The following is a 21,714-nucleotide window of genomic DNA, read 5'->3' on the forward strand; positions in this document are numbered from 1 at the left end:
TGTTGTATTTCTAAGTACTAATATTAAAATTTATAACCAACACTAAAATTGCATTGGAAACTCATACTGATGATATTTTGAAATACAGTATACCGCCCAACCAAGAGTTTCTCTACATTTCCTTCATAACGCTAAGTTTGACAATTATTTGCTAGGAGATAGCTAAGCTAGTCGACATGTTTCAGCGAGCTAAGCTACCTAGCTTGAAGATGTGCTAACAGTGCATGATGTTGGGTTCATGTTTATTCATGTCACTGAGGGCATGAATAAATTTATTTACTGATATGATATATTGTTGTGACGTGAAATAACAGAATTGCATGCACATTTCCTAGATACTGGTGGGGCTCCACTCCACCTGCCACAACACCACTGCTTGCCTGAACAAGCTACTATTCTACTGAGCCTAGTCTCTAATACATAAAGTAGGCTCCAAAATTACTGGCACCCCTGACTGGCAATGCACAAACAATACTTAAAAAATATAAACAATCTAATTATGGAGATAAACTCAATAGCAACATGTGAGAAATACTGTACTTTATTAATGTTTCATTGGAACCAACCAAAATAATTTATTGATTATATTAAAAATCTATGTCCTCCAAATCAAGGTTTCACAATTAATGGCACTCTTAAAGATGATTGTAAATAACATCTAGCAAAATTAAACCAAATTAAATTCCACTTATTTAAGTTCATCTAAGACTTAAGGAACTATATTGAGCCATTACATCAATTCCTGTTTCACTAGGGTATAAAAATGAGGTAACACACATGCAATATCCCTCTGTCATCCAACACCACGAAGAAAACAAAAGAACGAGCAGTTAAAAAGAGACAGAGGGTCACAGACCTTCATAAATCTGGAAATGGCTACAAGATCCACAAACGATTGAATATACCACTGAGCACTATCAGGGCAATTATTTAAAAAAATCTAAAGATATGGAACAGTTGAAAACCTCACGGGCAAATCCATTTTGCCCCCCAGGATAGGGAGGAGGATGGTGAGAGAAGCAACAAAATAACGAAGAATCACTGAAAGAATTGCAGGCCTTGGTGGCGTCTTGGGGTCACCAGGTTTGAAAAAGCACAGGCTCTTTGGAAGGGTTGCCAGAAGAAAGCACTGAATGACCCCACGACACAGACACAAGAGCTTGGAGTTTGCCAAACGTCATTTAAATTATGACTGGAAGAAGGTGCTCTGGTCAGATGAGACCAAAATTGAACATTTTGGTCAGATACAGCGTCGGCATGTTTGGCGTCGCAACAGAGATGCATACAAGGAGAGGCACCTCATACTCATGGTGAAATATGGAGGGGGGGTCAGGGATGTTTTGGGGCTGTTTTAATTCAAGAGGTCCAGGGGCACTAGTTAAGATTGATGGCATAATGAACTCTACCAAGTATCAGGCAATTTTGGCTGAAAATCTGGTTGCCTCTGGCAGAAGGCTGGAACTTGGCCGTAGGTGGACTTTCCAACAAGACAATGACCCGAAACATACCTCAAGATCCACACAGAAATGGTTCTGTGACAACAACATCAATGTTCTGCCATGGCCATCTCAGTCGCCGGACCTCAATCCTATCGAGTTGAAGAGGGCAGTTGATAAGCACAAACCCAAGAATGTGAAGGCTCTTGAAAGGATCTGCATAGAGGAATGGTCCAAAATCCCTCCAAATGTGTTCCTTAACCTTGTCAAACATTACAGGAAAAGACCATGCTGTTATCCTTGCACAGGTGATTGCACTAAGTACTAAATGAGGAGTGCCAATAATTATGAAACCTTGATTTTGGTTCAATTGATTTTGTATTAAATAATTTTATGATTTTGGTGGGTTCCATTGAAACATTAATAAAGTACAGTATTTCTCACAATTATATTGTTTATATTTTTTCTAAGTATTGTTTGTGCTTTGCCAGTCAGGGATGCCAGTAATTTTGGAGCCCACTCTACATAATGTAAAAGGCTGAGCTGAGCACTATATGGCCCCACAGCCATAGCTGTCAGTCACTCACGATGCCATGGAGCTCTGCCACTCTGCTGCACAGGTCGGGACGCTGCTTCTCCAGCGCCAGATAAAAAGGGTTGTTCTGGAGGTTCTCATCATACAGAGCCATAAGGAACTGGATCTCTGGCTCCTGGGAGGAAGAGAGGAGAGAGTAAATATGTAGTGGGAGGGAAGGGTTCCATACAAGGAAATTCAGCTGACAAAACATGCATTCATGTTGCTCCAAAAGGGACTCGTTTCAGGAAACTAGGCGTATGTCACGTGTCACTACTTCACAGGAGAGCCATTTGAACGTAAACGTTTTTATTTTTTATCAAAATGATTTTTTCGTCAGAAAAGTCTTCTGGAACATGTGAACTTTCATGCGCCTTAATAACAAACATGTCATCTGTAAATACAATTGTTAAAATACAAGCCTAGTTGGTTTAGCCCCGGAAAAAGACTGGAACCTTCCCGCTAGCCATGCCATGATTGGCTGAGATATGCCGAGAGATGATTGGTCTGCCAAGTAGCGAGCTTTTGTCTGTAACGTGAGCTGGTCAGTATGTGTAGGTAATCCTTTCTAACACAGCTTTTTTGAAAAATATCACGTAGTAGAACTGGCTGAGTGTTGCTCTCCACTTTCTGGAGGACCAACTTTTGAAAATCGGTGGAATTAAATTATGATAGCTGAGGAGATGGAGAAAATTCTGCCGTTTGATTGCAAATTGTCGAAAAGAGAACACATAGGCTGTTGTAGAAAACACCTGTCTCCGGATTACATCTTCAAACTAAGGGAAAGGAAAACCATGGCAACCGTGACAGAAGCATCCATCCATGTATACAGGTAAGATAGTCTAGCGTGCTACACTTTCAGATATAATAGGTTTCTAATTGTCAAAAAGTAGTTTTCATTTCAAGATGTGCTAGCTAACGTTCGTTGGCTGTGTAGTAATATTATTCGAATCTCAGAGCCATTTACATTGCTAGTTATAGCCTAATGAAAACATGTTCACTACATCTTCTTTATTATGTGCATGTGACAAATAAACTTAGACACAAACTACATCAAATAAAATCTACCACAGACGGTAATGTGATGAACATGGCCTGGACCAAAGTCAAATTAGGATATCACGTTAGGCCAACGAGAGAGTGTCCAAGTACTAAAATCCTCAGGTAGAACGCCCTGCTTTTATTTCGTCACACTCACAATTGTAAGCTATTGTCTGTAATTAATGGCCATTAACTTGGCGTGAACTATGCTGAATGGGTGTAGACAAAGAAGAGCTCTCCAGTTGGTTTACCAAAACATTCAATGGCCATTTTCTCAAAAACATTTTCTCAAAAACTTTCAAAGCAGAATTACTTTCCCATTGTTCCTCAACTGTAGTGTATGATATACCATTTTCTAGCTCTGAGTCTCTACTTTCATCCAATGTAAAAAACCATTTCGCAACATAAGACTGAACCAGGCCGGTCGGTCACATATTAGAGTTGTTGACATGAAGTAGGTTAGGACTAAACTGCTGGTTGGCTAAGAGGGGTTTCAATATCAATAGTGTCTGCCAAGAGGACAGACTTGTGTTGATGGCACCGGCATGTGATTTGGTTGCACAAATGTTTAGTGACCTGACTTGTCCCCCACAATGTACCTGCAATCCATACAGAACCAGACTAATAATGACTAGCCAACTTTTAAATTAGCATGCCCCTGCAAGGCTTGACATTCCAGGTAAATTTGCAAGTGGCACACCGGTCCAGTGCCAACTGAAAGCTACTGGCAAAAGAATAAAGGCCAGGGAAAGCGGATGTTACCTTTACATTTTCCTAGAATGATCTTCCCTCCATGCACAAACAAATTACATTTTAACTTGACAAAAATGATATTTAAAGTGATTATTTGGAGAACAAAAAAAATACAACTTTTGCACAATATTTAGCGATTTTGAACAGTCAGTAGCACAGTAAGGCCCGTGTTTTGTTTTTCCAGATTTCCGAGTTCACTTGTTGCTCTCAGTCCACAACAATTCTTAAACCACATCAGGAGACCACTTTTGAGGTCTTTAGTTGACCTTTAATTCAATTACGCACCTATAGCAAGAGACTGTTGTTTGTACTGCACAATGTACAGTGTAGGCTACATGTGATGGCATAGTTTGCTAAACAAATGCCCCGCGATTGATACAAATCATGATTTCATTCTGCCAGGTAGACCTACTTTGCAGTCAACAGTTAATTGGGAAGGTATTTTGGGAAAGCCTTTAGAAATGTTGATTCAAACAGCGCACGATGACTGAACTGCACAACCCGAAGATTCAACCAAGACGTCAAACCTTTTGAAAACCTGGTTTGCATACCCATTGCTGTTTGAAAAAAGAAATCATTGTGAACCAGAAACTAATCTGACCAGCAAACATTTTCACTGGCACCCTAGCAACAATTAAAATGTGGTGGGTGTCCATCAAGCTTCCTCAAGCTACAGAAACAGGAGATCCTGCTCCTGCCCTATGGGCTGCTCTGGCTTGGTCAAAGGCTTAGGCCTACTCTACTTGAAGAGGACAAAAGAAGCAAAGACGGGAGCAGCTAGGTCCAGAAGCTCGCGCTCCTCTTTCCTGAGGCATCTTAAACCACAGCAGAAACAACAGGAAGATTGTCTCTCTCTCTCTCCAGGGTCACTTTTCACCTCCCTCACCAGCCAGCTGCCTCTCAGCTGAGCTTGTTAATGTTTTCGGGAAATTAAATTACTTAAAGTTGGTTCACCACATAATTGCATGATCCCCCAACGTGGGGCGTTAGATTTTGTCTCTGTATGACATGCCTGGGAGACCTTGCAACAGACATCAAATTTCAATGAAGCAGTCAGTCACCCACAAAGCAGCAGGTAGCCTAGTGGTTAGAGCGTTGGGCCAGTAACAGAAAGGTTGCTGGATCGAATCCCCAAACTGACAAGGTAAAAAAAAAAATTGGTTGTTCTGCCCGGTAGGCCGTCAACATAAATAATTTGTTCTAAACCGACTTGCCTGGTTAAATGAAATGTTTAAAAATAACAGTGAGGTATGACTTTTCTTTCGAGGTCAGTCTCATTACTGGTTGAATCGGCCTAATAGGAGAGAGGAGATTGTCTTGTCTGGTTGGTCTCTGCTTTGTCCCAGCTATTAGTGCAGATGGTAGCTTTGTAGACGACATGGTTGTGCATAAACAACAAATTGTATATAATAAGCTAGGTCTATTTTGTGTGCACTGTCTTGTCTGCATCAGGGGTACTCAAGTATTATTTGAGACGGTCTGGTCACACAGATGTCCTAGGTGACAAAAGTCCCGGATGGATAATGTAATTTATCAGCGTAGTAACAAATCCCCACTTCACAACCATCTTGTTGGCGGAGAGAAAATGTTGCAGTTTTAAAGACCATTTCCGCCAATTTTAAATTTTTTTCATGAGGCAGAGATTCTTTTTAGCTGTTTAAATACCTGTAATTTTATACATTCTTCCATGGCGTATGTGTGTTTATATGATACCAGGGGTCGAAGCCCGACCGAGTAAATTAGAAAAATAAAATTACAAAATTCAGGACCTACAGCCTGTATTGAGCCCGTTCTGCCAGTTTGGGGGCTCTACATCTCTGCTTGTTGAGTCACGTTATAAATGTCCCGATGTTAGCCTCATCTCCTTTTGAATCAAAAATATAATCTCATAAAATATTATTGGTCACATACACATATTTAGCAGATGTTTTTGCAGGTGTAGCGCAATGCCTATAAATATGAGATTTAGCCAGGTCATATGGGAGGCACTGTGTCGTTACATGTTCTACTGATGTAAGATTCCAATCAATCCATTGAAAACACCATAAAAACATGTGAGCATCATCCCCAAAATGGGGAACAAAAGAGTATGAAATCCATTTAAGTCTCATCTAAGATCAGTTCATCAGGCTACTCACGTGATTGCGCCTCGTAAACAGGCCTTGAAACACTGAGATCAACATCATCTTTACAAATCCTAGGAATGATAATGCCATGGGCTTCATGACTGGGCTTCATAGTGAAGCAGTAACTGTCTTAGCGTGAAGGCAGCAGCTCCACCTCCACCCTCATCTCACAGTGCTGCTGCCTCCTTGGTATCAGATGGATGCTGCCTGCTGGCCTGAACCTCTGAAGAATGTGCCATCTAACCATGTTACCGGTCAGCTGGGTCTGAACAGCCCTGTTTGGGGGTAACCTTCCGTCACACGTGTGACGAGTGAACGCCACAGCTTACAGCACACTTTCCACTTCAAGAAAGCCAAGGCAGGCATTTCACAATGGGTGGGTTGCTGATGGGATCTGGCCTTTGTGAGCATAAATAGAAATGTCCGTTCTCTTCAAGATAATGGGCCTTTCATCCTGTTTGGTCAAACTGAATCCACGGTGGGATGAGTGTCTGCAGGTTTTCGCTCCTCTCGTGTACTTGATTGATCAATTAAGGTCAACAATTAGTTAGGAACTCCCCTTACTTGGTTGTCTAGGTTTTAAATTGGACACACATCGATAGGAAATAACAAAAACCAGCATACAGTCAGCCCTCCATGGAATGAGTTTGACACCCCAGCTGTACATCAATCTGATATTGATGACCAAAGGTTATCTTGAGACTGTCAAGTGTTCTACTTATATCTGTACACTCGTAACAACTTAAACATTATGAAACTTCTATTAGATCAAATAAATCTTAACTAGCAAATAAGCCATTCATTTTTTGGTTGAACAAATTCGACACATTGACCTCCAGACAAAAACTCCTTGCTTGGTGGGCGAAACAATGAAAAAAAAAAAATATATATTATCGGCGAGTTGTGCCTCTCACTTCCTCTCTGAACATACTGATAGACTCCAGGACGAGCAGAAACAATCATTGTAATTCAAACACAAGGTTTCAAACTTACCAATTCAATTGCACTTTAAACAAATAGGAGAAAACAGAATTTCCTCTGCCAAAGCCATGGCAATGTTTACAGAGTCAGACTCTCGTTTTGATTCCTCAATACAGCCAATATCACCATCTAAAACATCCATCCTGTTGTTTCCATGGAAAGTCATTTTCCCAACAACATTGCAGAGTAGGGCTATGTCATGTGCTTGTCCAACAGAATAATAAAATAACTGCAATTGATATAATGTAATTTAGAGTTTTGATCACTAGCTCGGTATCCCACGGATAACATTCCAAAACTGGATATCGTTTTATGTGCCCACAAATCAAATTTTGTGGATGACCATCTTAAATTGTGCTCATCAAAGGCTTTTAAATAACACTGTTTTGTGTTCTACTTGTATCCCTGGTTGCTCTGAAAAGAAAATGGCAAAACACTTAATTGTGAGGCAAAATATATGGGCTGGTCATGTAGATAAATTAAAGTCAGATAAATGAAGAGCCCATTTTTGCTGGGACTGATGGGGTTAATCCTCGCTAGCGATACAGTTTTGGAAACCCTATCACGTAAGTGAGAAAGAATCTTCCAAATACAAAAGATACACTTACCGTACACAATTTAGTGAAGTTGAACCAGGCCGTTTTCACAACAACACATCCACTCACCATGCGCTCTCGCATTTCCATTGGACACTACAATTCAACATTTCCAGATTTTTGGACAAATCAAGATTGGACGAAGGCAGTGGTTGAACTGGTGATTTTCAAGCCTGGGTGGAGATGATAATCTAGTGGAAATTGGTTTCCACAGCCACAAAGTCAAAATTGTCTGTATTGTAAAAATTAATTAAAAGAAAAATATATATGTTTTTTTGGGGGGGGAAAGGGAGATACCTAGTCAGTTGCACAACAATGCATTAAACCTAAATGTGTCTTCCGCATTTAACCTAACCCCTCTGAATCAGAGAGGTGCAGGGGGCTGCTTTAAATTGACGCCATCTGTGCCAGTTGTTATTGAGGGTTAACTGCCTTGCTTTCCCCATAGAAATGGCTGAACGAACCAGAGGTAACTCATTTCTGGTTATTAGGACTACAAGCTGACGAGCTCTACTGCATTCCGCCCAGCAATAAAACAGGAAGTGACAAACTTTTATGAGAGAAGAGAATTTTACTTCTGGGTAACAGAGGTTACACTACTGACCTCATGGTCTAGGAATTCTCAAGACAGACTGGTGACCTTTGACACATAGGCTACAGACTCCTTGGCCAATACTACTAAATTAAAAACGGGTCTATTATATAGGCACTGTAGTATATGGAGGTATACATCTTTAACACAATTGTCCACAACTTCCCAATAGTATCAGACTCTCACGGTTTATTAAGGTCACTGTTTGAATTGTATCTGCAAGCTCTGTATTATTTTACTATTCTTTGGTTTGATATTCAAGTATAGAGTAAACGGTATGTCAGTTTCCATTGCCAAGTTAATTCTACAGAGCATGACAGGCCCTACATATAATTTTTTTCTGCATTCTTGGGCGAACTTCCATGTCGGTCTCAACCATTTTGGGATGTACAAGTAAGTAGCCCAAATCACATGTTGCTCTGCACCCACTCATGTGCAATTGATCATTCGGCCTATGTTCTTATTAGTCTTCCCAAGACCTCACTGTGGATAGACTGGACATGGCTAGAAAGAATACAACTTTTGTTAAATTGACGTAAAAAGTCGTTTGTTTTTAGCTAACCATAGCCGAATTCTCATAACCTGCTATGTTAAATTCTAACCTGCAACAAAAAGTCCAAAATGACAAAAGCTGTATTCCATCTAGTCTCAACGGATAGGCCAGGTGCCCCAGGGATACTACAGTGCCACATGTTGAGGTCTTCCAGGTAATGGCTAAACAAGGTTGCCCGAAAATTGTGAAACGTGGTAGCAATTTCCTGTGATAAGCTGTAAGTGACAACCAATGTCAAACATATGCTTGTTTTGAAAGTGGAATCAAGCAAAACAGAATTTAAATTCATAACAGCTGCCCGGATCGACTCAAAGTCGTAGCAATATATAGCAAATGGATTGCAGCATCTACATGGGTCGAGGTTTCAATGCCAAATATTTGTGTTCTTACATTGGATAGCCTTTAGCTAGCTAACGTTATATTAGCTGATCATCTTTTAGCTAGCTAACGTTTTCTATCACAACAACAGCAACGTCGGCTTGGATGGACATTCATACAAACACAATATAGCTATGTCCATAACGTACCTCTTTATTTGCTAAACGCTCCGGAATCGCATTGCAAATTGCACTTCTTCAAAAGCCTGACCGTGTAAACAGAAGAAAGTCTACCATTTGATGCCTGCCTGGCTGTCAGCACTACCGGTCTCTCTAACTTGATGACGATGAAAACATCGCTAATTTGGTTTAGTCAACCAATCAGGCGCAGCAAACCAATCCCTCAGGTCCTAACATGTCGGTTGGTGTTGAGGGTTCGTGAAAACGTCAAAGGAAAGGATGACACCACCGTGCAGTGTATGAAATCAAATTACAGTATTTGGCAAGTCAACATGTGGTCCTAAAATAATATATGACTGCCCTGAGAAATCTATTTGGATCACCATAAATTGATTGAATAAGATTGTCCAAGGTGGTTTGTCCCCCCCACCCTACCACTGACTATTGTAATGGCTTGAAATGTTGCATTTGTTTGGTAGATACAGAAGTTATTGTTACAGAACGTGATCTATATTTAAGTGTGATACCACAACAAACATGTAGGCCACAAAAAAAATGCACTGTCTAGTTCTCCTCAGAACTTCATCATTCCAAAATGTTTTTTCCTACCATCTCCTTTAAAGGGATAATGCTTAATTTGGTCATCAGTAAACATAGCGCTGATCTGTATTGCAAAAATAGCTCTGATTTTGCTTAATTAACTGGTCCACATAACATTTCCCCATTTTGTTTAGGTGGGGTGTGGCAAAGTTCAATGGGGGAATTTCGTGTCTCCTCAGTAGTGGGGTCTTCATATCTTTACCAACAAATTAGAGCAGTTTGCAGCTGAATAGTGGAAGGTGCAGCAACCTCATTGATGGTTAAAAAAACTGTTTTTGGGGGCACTTGATCTCATTGTGAAACACAGATTGGCTAATGGCCAACAAGCTGTATCAACCATAAACTAAAAGTACAGCAATCGTGTTTGGCAACAAATTATAGTGTTCAAAAACTATATTAATACATTCACAGGAGGTTGGTGGCACCTTAATTGGGGAGGACGGGCTCATGGTAATGATTAGCGGATTAGGTGGAATGGATTCAAATACATCAAACACATGGTTTCCAGGTGTTTGATGCCATTCCATTTGCTCTGCTCTGGCCATTGTTATGAGCTGTTCTCCCCTTTAGCAGCCTCCTTTCTTTTTCTTATTGCATTTAACTGCTGACAATGCTGTTATCAATGTAATTTCCATAGTAGGTGACGTCAGAGGCCAGCATGTGGAGGAAGTTGGCGGGGTGTTCAAGTGGATTCTTCCTGGTCGTAAAAAAATTATTAGGTGTGCTTGGAAAGCAAAATATAACTCTAAATTTCTTACATAGTCCTATTATTATTATTCTGTGTTATTGACTGTACGTTTGTTTGTGTTTAACTCTGTGTTGTTGTTTTTGTCGCACTGCTTTGCTTTATCTTGGCCAGGTCGCAGTTGTAAATGAGAACTTGTTCTCAACTGGCCTACCTGGTTAAATAAAGGTGAAATACATTTTTTATATATCTATATATAATTTATTCGCCCACTCGAGAGCTTAAGCGTTTTAAGCTATTAACAAGAAACAAACTGCCTAATGTCCAGACTCGATTTTTGATACTATGTGTACTTTATGAACTATAACTGTTTTAAATTTGCAAAACTTAACATGGGTTTAAATGAGAACCATAGGAATACAGATATAGCTTTTCAAAATGGATCTGTTCTTTGGCCAATTAAGCTACAAGACATACTTTAAAACATTCAGGCTATCCCAACTTCAAATTCTTTCAAATCTTTATTAAATGTTAGTTGAGGTAATTGAGGTAATATGTACATGTAGGTAGGGGTAAAGTGACTATGCATCGACAATAAACAGTGAGTAGAAAAGGGGCTCAATTAAAATAGTAAGGGTAGCCATTTGACTGTTTAGCAGTGTTATTGACATCGCCTGGTATAGAGGTCCTAGATGGCACGAAGCTTGGCCCCAGTGATGTACTGGGCCATATGCACCACCCTCTGTAGCACTTTGCAGTCAGATGCCGAGTAGTTCCCATACCAAGTGGTGATGCAACCAGTCAGGATGCTCTCGATGGTGCAGCTGTAAAACCTTTTGAGGATCTGAGGACCCATGTCAAATCTTTTCAGTCTCTTGAGAGGGAATAGGCGTTGTTGTACCCTCTTCATGACTGTCTTGGTGTGTTTGGACCATGATTATTTGTTAGTGATGTGTGCACCAAGGAACTTGAAGCTCTCGACCCCCTCCACTACAGTCTTGTCGATGTGAATGGGGGTGTGCTCGGCCCTCTTTTTCCTGTAGTCCACAATTAGATCCTTTCTCTGGCCCACGTTGAGGGAGAGGTTGTCTTCCTTGCACCACACTGCCAGGTCTCAGACCTCTTCCCTATAGGCTGTTTCATTGTTGTCGGTGATCAGGCCTACCACCGTTGTGTCATTGGCAAACTTAAGGATGGTGTTGGAGTTGTGCGTGGCCATGCAGTCGTGGGTGGACAGGGAGTACAGGAGGGGACTAAGCACACCAAGCACACACCCCCTGAGGGGCCCCCGTGTTGAGGATTAGCGTGGCAGATGAGTTGTTGCTTACCCTTACCACTTGGGGGCAGCCCGTCAGGAAATCCAGGGGAGGCGTTTATTCCCAGGGCCCATAGTTTAGTGATGAGCTTTGAGGCCACTATGGTGTTGAACACGGAGCTGTAGTCAACAAACAGCATTCTCATGTACAGTTGAAGTCGGAAGTTTACATACACTTAGGTTGGAGTCATTAAAACTTGTTTTTCAACCATTCCAGAAATTTCTTGTTAACAAACTATAGTTTTGGCAAGTCGGTTAGGACATCAACTTTGTGCATGACACAAGTAATTTTTCCACAAGATATGTGGAATTTCACATCTAAAACAAGGATACTCATCATTGTGGCACAATGCTAGAACATGGATTTTTTATTTAACCATAACCAACAAACATATCAAGAATATTTTAAGGGCTTCTTTTTTACATCTTCGTAACATTGCAAAAATCTGAAAAAAAATTGTGTTTATTTTATTTTTCTCCCCAATTTCGTGATATCCAATTGCGATCCAATTACGATCTTGTCTCATCGCGGCAACTCCCCAACGGGCTTGGGAGAGGCGAAGGTCGAGTTATGCATCCTCCAACACTTGACCCACCAAACCGTGCTTCTTAACACCCGCCCGATGACCCGGAAGCCAGCAGCACCAATGTGTCGGAGGAAAAACCGATCAACTGATGACCGAAGTCAGCCTGCAGGCGCCTCCGCCCACCACAAGGAGTCACTAGAGCACAATGAGCCAAGTAAAGCACCCCCCGGCCAAACTCTCCCCTAACTCGGACGACGCTGCGTGCTGCCCTATGGGACTCCCAGTCACGACCAGATGTGACATAGCCTGGGATCAAACCCAGGTCTGTAGTGATGCCTCAAGCACTGCGATGCAGTGCCTTAGACCACTGTGCCACTCAGGAGGCAATCGGAAACGTTTTAGCAAAGAATTATGCAGAAAAGCTAATCCATGCATTTGTAACTACTAGATTAGACTACTGCAATACTCTATTTTCTGGCTATCCTGATAGCCTAAATAAACTTCAGTTAGTGCTAAATACGGCTGCAAAAATGTTGACCAGAACCCAAAAATGTGATCATATTACTCCAGTGCTAGCCTCTCTTCACTGGCTTCCTGTTAAGGCTAGGACTGATTTCAAGGTTTTACTGCTAACCAACTAAGCATTACATGGCCTTGCTCCTACCTCTCTCCCTGATTTGTTCCTACCGTACAAAACCTACTCATACGCTACAGTCACAAGACGCAGGCCTCATTATTGTCCCTAGAATTTCATAGCAAACAGCTGGAGGCAGGGCTTTCTCCTATAGAGCTACATTTTTATCCATGTGAGAGACGCAGACTCTGTCTCAACCTTTACGTTTTTACTGAAGACTCATCTCTTCAGTAGGTCCTATGATTGAGTGTAGTCTGGCCCAGGGGTGCGAAGGTGAATGGCAAAGCACTGGAATGACGAACCGCCCTTGTGTCTCTGCCTGGCCGGCTCCCCACTGGGATTCTTTGCTTGACCCTATTATGGGGGATGAGTCACTGTCTTACTAGTGCTCCTCCGTGTAGTCCCTAGGAGGGGTGAATCACGTCGTGCCAGGCTTTTTTGAGCTATACTCGACTTGAGTGGGTTGTGTCACTGACGTGATCTTCCTGTACAGTCTTGCGTCCCCTTGTGCTTATGCGGTGAAGTAGATAGTTGTGGGCTAAACTCAGCCTTGTCACAGGTTAGTATGTTGGTGGTCTATTAATATCCCTCTAGTAGTGGAGGGGCTGTGCTTTGACAGTGTGCAGAGTTATATTCTGCCTGGCCTGGTTGGCCCTGTCCGGGGGTATTGTCGGATGAGGCCAGTGTCCCCCAACCCCCCCCCCCCCTGTCTCAGCCTACATTATCTATGCTGCAATAGTCTATGTGCTGCGGGGCTAGGGTCAGTCTGTCCTGTCTGGTGTAATTCTCCTGTCTTATCTGGTGTCCTGTGTGAACTTAAGTATGCTCCCTCTAATTCTCACTCCCTCTCTCCAGGAGGACCATGGACCCTCAGGATTACCTGGCCTGATGACTCCTGGCTGTCTCCAGTCCACCTGGTCGTGCAAAGCTCCAGTTTCATGCTACCTTGTCCTGGACCTGCTGTTTCCAACTCTCTCTCACTCCCTCCCTCTCTCTCTGTCTACAGCACCTGCTGTCTTGACCTCTGAATGCTCAGCTATGAAAATCCAACTGACATTTACACCTGAAGTGCTGACCTGTTGCACCCTCTACAACCACTGTGATTATTATTTGACCCTGCTGGTTATCTTTAAACGTTTGAAAATCTTGAAGAACAATCTGGCCTTAATGGCCATGTACTCTTATAATCTCCACCTGGCACAGCCAGAAGAGGACTGGCCACCCCTCAGAGCCTGGTTCCTCTCTAGGTTTCTTCCTAGGTTCCTGCCTTTCTTTGGAGTTTTTCCTAGCCACTGTGCTTCTACATCTGCATTGCTTGCTGTTTGGGATTTTAGGCTGGGTTTCTGTATAAGCACTTTGTGACATCTGCTGATGTAATGTATATGTTTATGTTTATAACTGTCTGTTGTAGGAAAGACTGTATTCGTATAAAATAAGACATTGTTTTGAAACGCACATACCCATTTTCCCAGAAAAGCCTTTCTCCGCGACAGACCGGGGCGAGAGAGAAAATGACAGATTCCCGTTCGTTAAAGGCTGAGATACAGCTTTAATACCCTTTATTTAATTCTAAATCTTTAGTACAGACCTTTTAAAACATGTTATGATTAATTAAACAATTTTACTATTCCTTTCTTACAGATAAAGGGCCCGGTTATAGGTTTACCCCTGACATCCTGCCGTTTCCAATTCACCGCCGTCAACACAGGCTCTCTTGCTCGCAGGATATCCCACACAAGCCCCGCTCCGTAAGTAGTTCACATCCAGACAGGCTTTGGAAAATACATACGAACTAGTAGATTTTGTAGCATTTCTACTATATCTGACATGTTACTGTGGTCATTTTTTTAAGTCAATAAACATGTGTGTAAAGTGTAGACTTTTGTTTCAAAATAGATTTGTTTAAGACCACCAAAAAACACCTGATTTATCCCACTGCATTAATTAGTAAGTGGGGTACAAAATGAATATGTTTAAGTTATAAGTAAAGGGCCCAACTTAAAGAGTACAATTACCCTTTCAAAAAGAGGCTGGCATGATTGACTGTGACCGCCACCCCCTGGAGAGCAGCTCTCCTTTGATCCCCAACATAGGAAAAATCACCTGTTGTTTGGGTATCTTTATGTATATATGCCCCCTGTTGTTTAATTGTTTAGATAAAAAACATTGTTTCAAACACCCCTGCAGAGACATATATATATATATACATATATACATACACATATATATATACACATATATATATATATATATACATACACATATATACACATATATACACATATACACATATACACACATATATACACATATATACACATATATACACATATATACACATATATACACATATACACATATATATATACACATATACACATATATATATACACATATACACATATATATATACACATATATATATATACACATATATATATATACACATATATATATACACATATATATATACACATATATATATATTACACACACACACACACACACACACACACACACACACGCACACCCTAGGATAGATCAACTGCACACACATGTCATTTTAAGTCATTTAGCATTTAGCAGACGCTCTTATCCAGAGCGACTTACAAATTGGTGAATTCACCTTCTGACACATTCTTTGACATATGCAGATGCACTATCTTGTTAAATAAACACAAACTAAAGAGTGACAGCTTCAAAGGAATAAATGCACTATATGCATAAATTAACACTCACTCTTAAGGCGTGAGAACAGGAACAGGATGTCCTGGCAAGATGCCCTTATATGGGCATAACCACGTGATAACTTCCAGGATGTCCTGACAGGATAGGCATGCACACATCACCCGGACATAGGGTCATAAGTCAAATGTTTGATACGTGCCGTCTACTGTATTATCTCTGTCCCTCTTTGCCATGCAAATGAACTGAATCCCCAAATAACATTTCCACTGCATTTCAGCCCTGCCACAAAAGGACCAGCTGACATCATGTCAGTGATTCCCTCGTTAACACAGGTGTGAGTGTTGATGAGGACAAGGCTGGTGATCACTCTGTCGTGCTGATTGAGTTTGAATATATCCGACTGGAAGCTTCAAAAAGGAGGGTGATGCTTGGAATCATTGTTCTGCCTCTGTCAAACATGGTTACCTGCAAGGAAACAAGTGCCGTCATCATTGCTTTGCACAAAAAGGGCTTCACAGGCAAGGATATTGCTGCCAGTAAGATTGCACCCAAATCATCCATTTATCGAATCATCAAGAACTTCAAGGAGAGCGGTTCAATTGTTGTGAAGAAGGCTTCAGGGCACCCAAGAAAGTCCAGCAAGCACCAGGACCATCTCCTAAAGTTGATTCAGCTGCGGGATCGGGGCACCACCAGTACAGAGCTTGCTCAGGAATGGCAGCAGGCAGGTGTGAGTGCATCTGCACGCACAGTGAGGCAAAGACTTTTGGAGGATGGCCTGGTGCCAAGAATGGCAGCAAAGAAGCCACTTCTCTCCAGAAAAAACATCAGAGACAGACTGATATTCTACAAAAGGTACAGGGATTGGACTGCTGAGGGCTGGGGTAAAGTCCTTTTCTCTGATGAGTCCCCTTTCCGATTGTTTGGGGCATCCGGAAAAAAAGCTTGTCAAGGAGAAGACAGGGTGAGCGCTACCATCAGTCCTGTAAGATGCCACACAAAACAGGTGGAAAAAGGCTGCCTAAATATGATCCCCAATCAGAGACAACGATGGACATCTGCCTCTGATTGGGAATCATACCAGGCCAACAAAGAAATGCAAAAACTAGGGTACCCACCCCAGTCAAATCAAATCAAATGTATTTGTCACATACACATGGTTAGCAGATGTTAATGCAATTGTAGCGAAATGCTTGTGCTTCTAGTTCCGACAATGCAGTAATAACCAACGAGTAATCTAACCTAACAATTCCAAAACTACTACCGTATACACACAAGTGTAAAGGGATAAAGAATATGTACATAAAGATATATGAATGAGTGATGGTACAGAACGGCATAGGCAAGATGCAGTAGATAGTATTGAGTACAGTATATACATATGAGATGAGTAATGTAGGGTATGTAGGGTAACATTATATTAAGTAGCATTGTTTAAAGTGGCTAGTGATATATTTTACATCAATTTCCATCAATTACCATTATTATTAAAGTGGCTGGAGTTGAGTCAGTGTGTTGGCAGCAGCCACTCAATGGCTGTTTAACAGTCTGATGGCCTTGAGATAGAAGCTGTTTTTCAGTTTCTCGGTCCTTGCTTTAATGCACCTGTACTGACCTCGCTTTCTGGATGATAGCCTGGGTGAACAGGCAGTGGCTCGGGTGGTTGTTGTCTTTAATGATCTTTATGGCCTTCCTGTGACATTGGTGTTGGTGTCCTGGAGGGCAGGTAGTTTGCCCCCGGTGATGCGTTGTGCAGACCTCACTACCCTCTGGAGAGCCTTACGGTTGTGGGCGGAGCAGTTGCCGTACCAGGCGGTGATACAGCCCGACAGGATGCTCTCGATTGTGTATCTGTAGAAGTTTGTGAGTGCTTTTGGTGACAAGTTGCTGCGCCTTCTTCACCACGCTGTCTGTGTGGGTGGACCAATTCAGTTTGTCCGTGATGTGTACGCCGAAGAACTTAAAACTTACTACCCTCTCCACTACTGTCCCATCGATGTGGATAGGGGGCTGCTCCCTCTGCTGTTTCCTGAAGTCCACGATCATCTCCTTTGTTTTCTTGACATTGAGTGTGAGGTTATTTTCCTGACACCACACTCCGAGGGCCCTCACCTCCTCCCTGTAGGCCGTCTCGTCGTTGTTGGTAATCAAGCCTACCACTGTAGCGTCGTCTGCAAACTTGATGATTGAGTTGGAGGCGTGCATGGCCACGCAGTCGTGGGTGAACAGGGAGTACAGGAGAGGGCTCAGAACGCACCCTTGTGGGGTCCCCAGTGTTGAGTATCAGCGGGGTGGAGATGTTGTTACCTACCCTCACCACCTGGGGGTGGCACATCAGGAAGTCCAGTACCCAGTTGCACAGGCCGGGGTCGAGACCCAGGGTCTCGAGCTTGATGACGAGTTTGGAGGGAACTATGGTGTTAAATGCTGAGCTGTAGTCGATGAACAGCATTCTCACATAGGTATTCCTCTTGTCCAGATGGGTTAGGGCAATGTGCAGTGTGGTTGAGATTGCATCGTCTGTGGACCTATTTGGACGGTAAGCAAATCGGAGTGGGTCTAGGGTGTCAGGTAGGGTGGAGGTGATATGGTCCTTGTCTAGTCTCTCAAAGCACTTCATGATGACTGAAGTGAGTGCTACAGGGCGGTAGTCGTTTAACTCAGTTACCTTAGTTTTCTTGGGAACAGGGACAATGGTGGCCCTCTTGAATCATGTGGGAACAGCAGACTGGGATAAGGATTGATTGAATATGTCCGTAAACACACCAGCCAGCTGGTCTGCGCATGCTCTGAGGGCGCGGCTGGGGATGCCTTCTGGGCCTGCAGCCTTGCGAGTGTTAACACGTTTAAATGTTTTACTCACGTCGGCTGCAGTGAAGGAGAGTCCGCAGGTTTTGGTTGCGGGCCGTGTCAGTGGCACTGTATTGTCCTCAAAGCGGGCAAAAAGGTTAGTCTGTCTGGGATCAAGACATCCTGGTCCGAGACAGGGCTGGTTTTCTTTTTGTAATCCGTGATTGACTGTAGACCCTGCCACATACCTCTTGTGTCTGAACCGTTGAAATGTGACTCTACTTTGTCTCTATACTGACGCTGAGCGATGTTCCCGTCTCCGGAGCCTGACCAGAAGACCGCTTCGTTTCCCTCTTTTACGACATCGTTGTGTTGGGTCGCAGGCTGGGATCCATTCTGTTGTCCTGGGTGGAAGGCAGAACACAGGCTCTGCTTCGGGAAAGTCATATTCCTGGTCGTACTGATGGTGAGTTGACGTTGCTCTTATATTCCATAGTTCTTCCCGACTGTATTTAATGAAACCTAAGATTACCTGGGGTACCAATGTAAGAAATAACACATAAAAAAAAACAAAATACTGCATAGTTTCCTAGGAATGCCAAGCGAGGCGGCCATCTCTGTCGGCATCGGAAGTCACACTCTGACCTAACCAAAATAGAGAATAAAAAGGATCTCTAAGGTCAGGACGTGACAGTACCCCCCCCCCCCAAATGTGCGGACTCCGGACGCAAAACCTGACTCTATGGGGGAGGGTCCGGGTGGACATCTAGCCTCGGTGGCGGCTCTGCTTCGGGACGTAGACCCCGCTCCTCTCGCGGATCCCTCCGCCTCCATGGAACCAGACTGTGGATAGTCGCCGGAGGCTCCGGACCGTGGATCATCGCCGGAGGAACCGGACCGTGGATCGTCGCCAACTGGGAACCCTCGCAGGAGGCTCCGGCCTGGGAACCCTCGCTGGAGGCTCCGGCCTGGGAACCCTCGCTGGAGGCTCCGGACTGGGAACCGTCGCTGGAGGCTCCCGACTGGGAACCGTTGCAGGAGGTACCGGACTGCAGACCGTCGCTAGAGGCTCTGGACTGCCGACCGTCGCTGGAGGCTCTGGACTGCCGACCGTCGCAGGAGGCTTTGGACTGCCGACCGGTGCAGGAGACCTGGTGCGTGGAGCAGGCACAGGAAGTACCGGGCTGTGGAGACGCACAGGAGGCCTGGAGCGTGGAGCCGGCACAGGACATACTGGGCTGTGGAGGTGCACAGGAGGTCTGGTGCGTGGAGCTGACACAGGACATACCGGGCTGTCGTGGCCGCGAACCCCGGTGTCGTCGTTGTTGCTCCTTCGCTGCCGCCGCCTGCTTCCATTGCAGGCTTCTGTCTCCTGCAATGATTTTGTCCCACCTCCAGGATGTACTCCACTCCTGGCTTTCCTCCCAGGCCCAGGATCCCTGCTCCTCCTGGGCACGCTGCTTGGTCCGTGGGTGGTGGGATCTTCTGTCACGTTCGTTGGTATGAGTGGACCAAGGCGCAGCGTACTTGTTTAATAAATATGAAACTCACCAAAAACAATACAGAAGAAAACGAAACGTGACGTTCTGGGCTGCTCACAGGCAGCTAACCAAAAACAAGATCACACACAAAACAGGTGGAAAAAGGCTGCCTAAATATGATCCCCAATCAGAGACAACGATAGACAGCTGCCTCTGATTGGGAACCATACCAGGCCAACATAGAAATGCAAAAACTAGAGTACCCACTCTAGTCATACCTTGACCTAACCAAAATAGAGAATAAAAAGGATCTCTATGGTCAGGGCGTGACACAGACCGTAATCCATTGAGAACTTGTGGTCAATCCTCAAGAGGTGGATGGCCATCAGTCAGGATGTGGCCCAGTAGTGGCCCAGAAGTTAATTGACAGCAAGCCAGGGCGGATTGCAGAGGTCTTGAAAAAGAAGGGTCAACACTACAAATATTGACTCTTTGCATCAACTGCATGTAATTGTCAATAAAAGCCTTTGACACTTATGAAATGCTTGTAATTATACTTCAGTATTCCATAGTAGCATCTGACAAAAATATCTAAAGACACTGAAGCAGCAAACTTTGTGGAAATTTATATTTGTGACATTCTAAAAACTTTTTGCCACGACTTTATGTTGGTGTTTCTTTATTTTTGCACTTTCCTTCACATCCTACAGCATAATCTAGTTCAGATCGCCAGTGTTGTATATGGCTGAACTACTGATATATAATATTGTAATGTATCTCTATACGACATCTGTTTTTCCATGGTGATGTTCCAATCTTGTCTCCCTCTCTGTGCAAGGCCAACAGCCGCCTTCAGGGCATCGTGGTGGTGGAGAAGACCCGGCTCAGTGAACAGTACTTTCCTGTCATGCAGTAGTTTGTGGTGTATGAGCTCGGTCTCAAACTGCTACCTGTTGCCAGCCAGCTGGAAGCCTCCCAGCTTCTCATACAGATAGTAAGTCAAACTTTTACACATGCGAGAAAACTAGCGAAGAGTTTGGTCTAGCATTGTCACTTTGCAAAGATGATCCTGATTCCACAAATATGTGTTAAACTCGAACTAACATACAGTCAGATCGACCATAGTCTAACTGTGCGTGACAATTGACTGATGAATTGTGTCCTCTCCTCTGCAGGTACACGGAGAGAGTAAAGACAACCCGTTCCTCGGGAGGAGTGTGTCTCGGCTGCTGGACCCCCTGGTCATGTCCCTGGTTCAGCAGATCCCTGGAGTAGGGATGTTCAAAGCAATGGCCCTGCTCCAGCACTACTCCAGTATCCACCAGCTGTACAACGCAGGGACCCATGAACTGGAGCCCATCGTGGGCCAAGCCATGGCTCAGCACATACGCAACTTCTTCCACAACCCATTAGTCTGACTCTGACAGCACGGCACAGCTCATTGACAAATCATTACTTGTTTATGTTCAAGTGTGTAAGGAGGGGGCACACGTGAACCTGACACAATGTTGTAAAGCTAAAGACTCCCTAGTTTGGAATGTAGCTTTTTTTCACATCTCGATGGAATGTAACATGCCTTTGTTTATACAAACAAAATGTTTTAGTGTTTCTCGGTGTATGCAAAATGTGTTGCAGTTCTTGGGCCCCAAGGGGCCATGACATTGGTGCGCTACACTGGAAGTGTGTGTGTGTGTGTGTGTGTGTGTGTGTGTGTGTGTGTGTGTGTGTGTGTGTGTGTGTGTGTGTGTGTGTGTGTGTGTGTGTGTGTGTGTGTGTGTGTGTGTGTGTGTGTGTGTGTGTGTGTGTGTGTGTCTGACTGACCACTAGATGGAGTAAGATGCCTTT

The 21,714-nt window shown here is 43.4% G+C and overlaps 1 protein-coding gene and 1 pseudogene across 5 annotated transcripts in view; one reads left to right on the forward strand and one right to left on the reverse strand.

Moving 5' to 3' along the window:
- Positions 1-9,318, reverse strand: part of LOC135524141 (ankyrin repeat domain-containing protein 27-like) — a 34,228-nt gene extending 24,910 nt beyond the window's left edge. For 2 of the 5 annotated variants that reach the window (XM_064951358.1, XM_064951357.1), the window contains exons 1-2: positions 9,180-9,318; positions 2,024-2,146 (exon numbers count right to left, since the gene is read on the reverse strand). In XM_064951358.1, the coding sequence (XP_064807430.1) occupies positions 2,024-2,125 (102 nt within the window). In that variant the 5' untranslated portion in view covers positions 2,126-2,146; positions 9,180-9,318. Of the gene's footprint in view, positions 1-1,508; positions 1,699-2,023; positions 2,147-9,179 lie in introns of those variants that run through there. The other 3 variants (XM_064951361.1, XM_064951360.1, XM_064951359.1) reach the window with 2 other exon arrangements.
- A 10,447-nt stretch (positions 9,319-19,765) lies between these two features.
- On the forward strand, positions 19,766-21,301 carry LOC135524969 (Fanconi anemia core complex-associated protein 24-like; annotated as a pseudogene).
- Positions 21,302-21,714: the final 413 nt, after the last annotated feature.

Source organism: Oncorhynchus masou, chromosome 31 (assembly GCF_036934945.1).
Source record: "Oncorhynchus masou masou isolate Uvic2021 chromosome 31, UVic_Omas_1.1, whole genome shotgun sequence".
In the NCBI taxonomy this organism is placed as follows: Eukaryota; Metazoa; Chordata; class Actinopteri; order Salmoniformes; family Salmonidae; genus Oncorhynchus; species Oncorhynchus masou.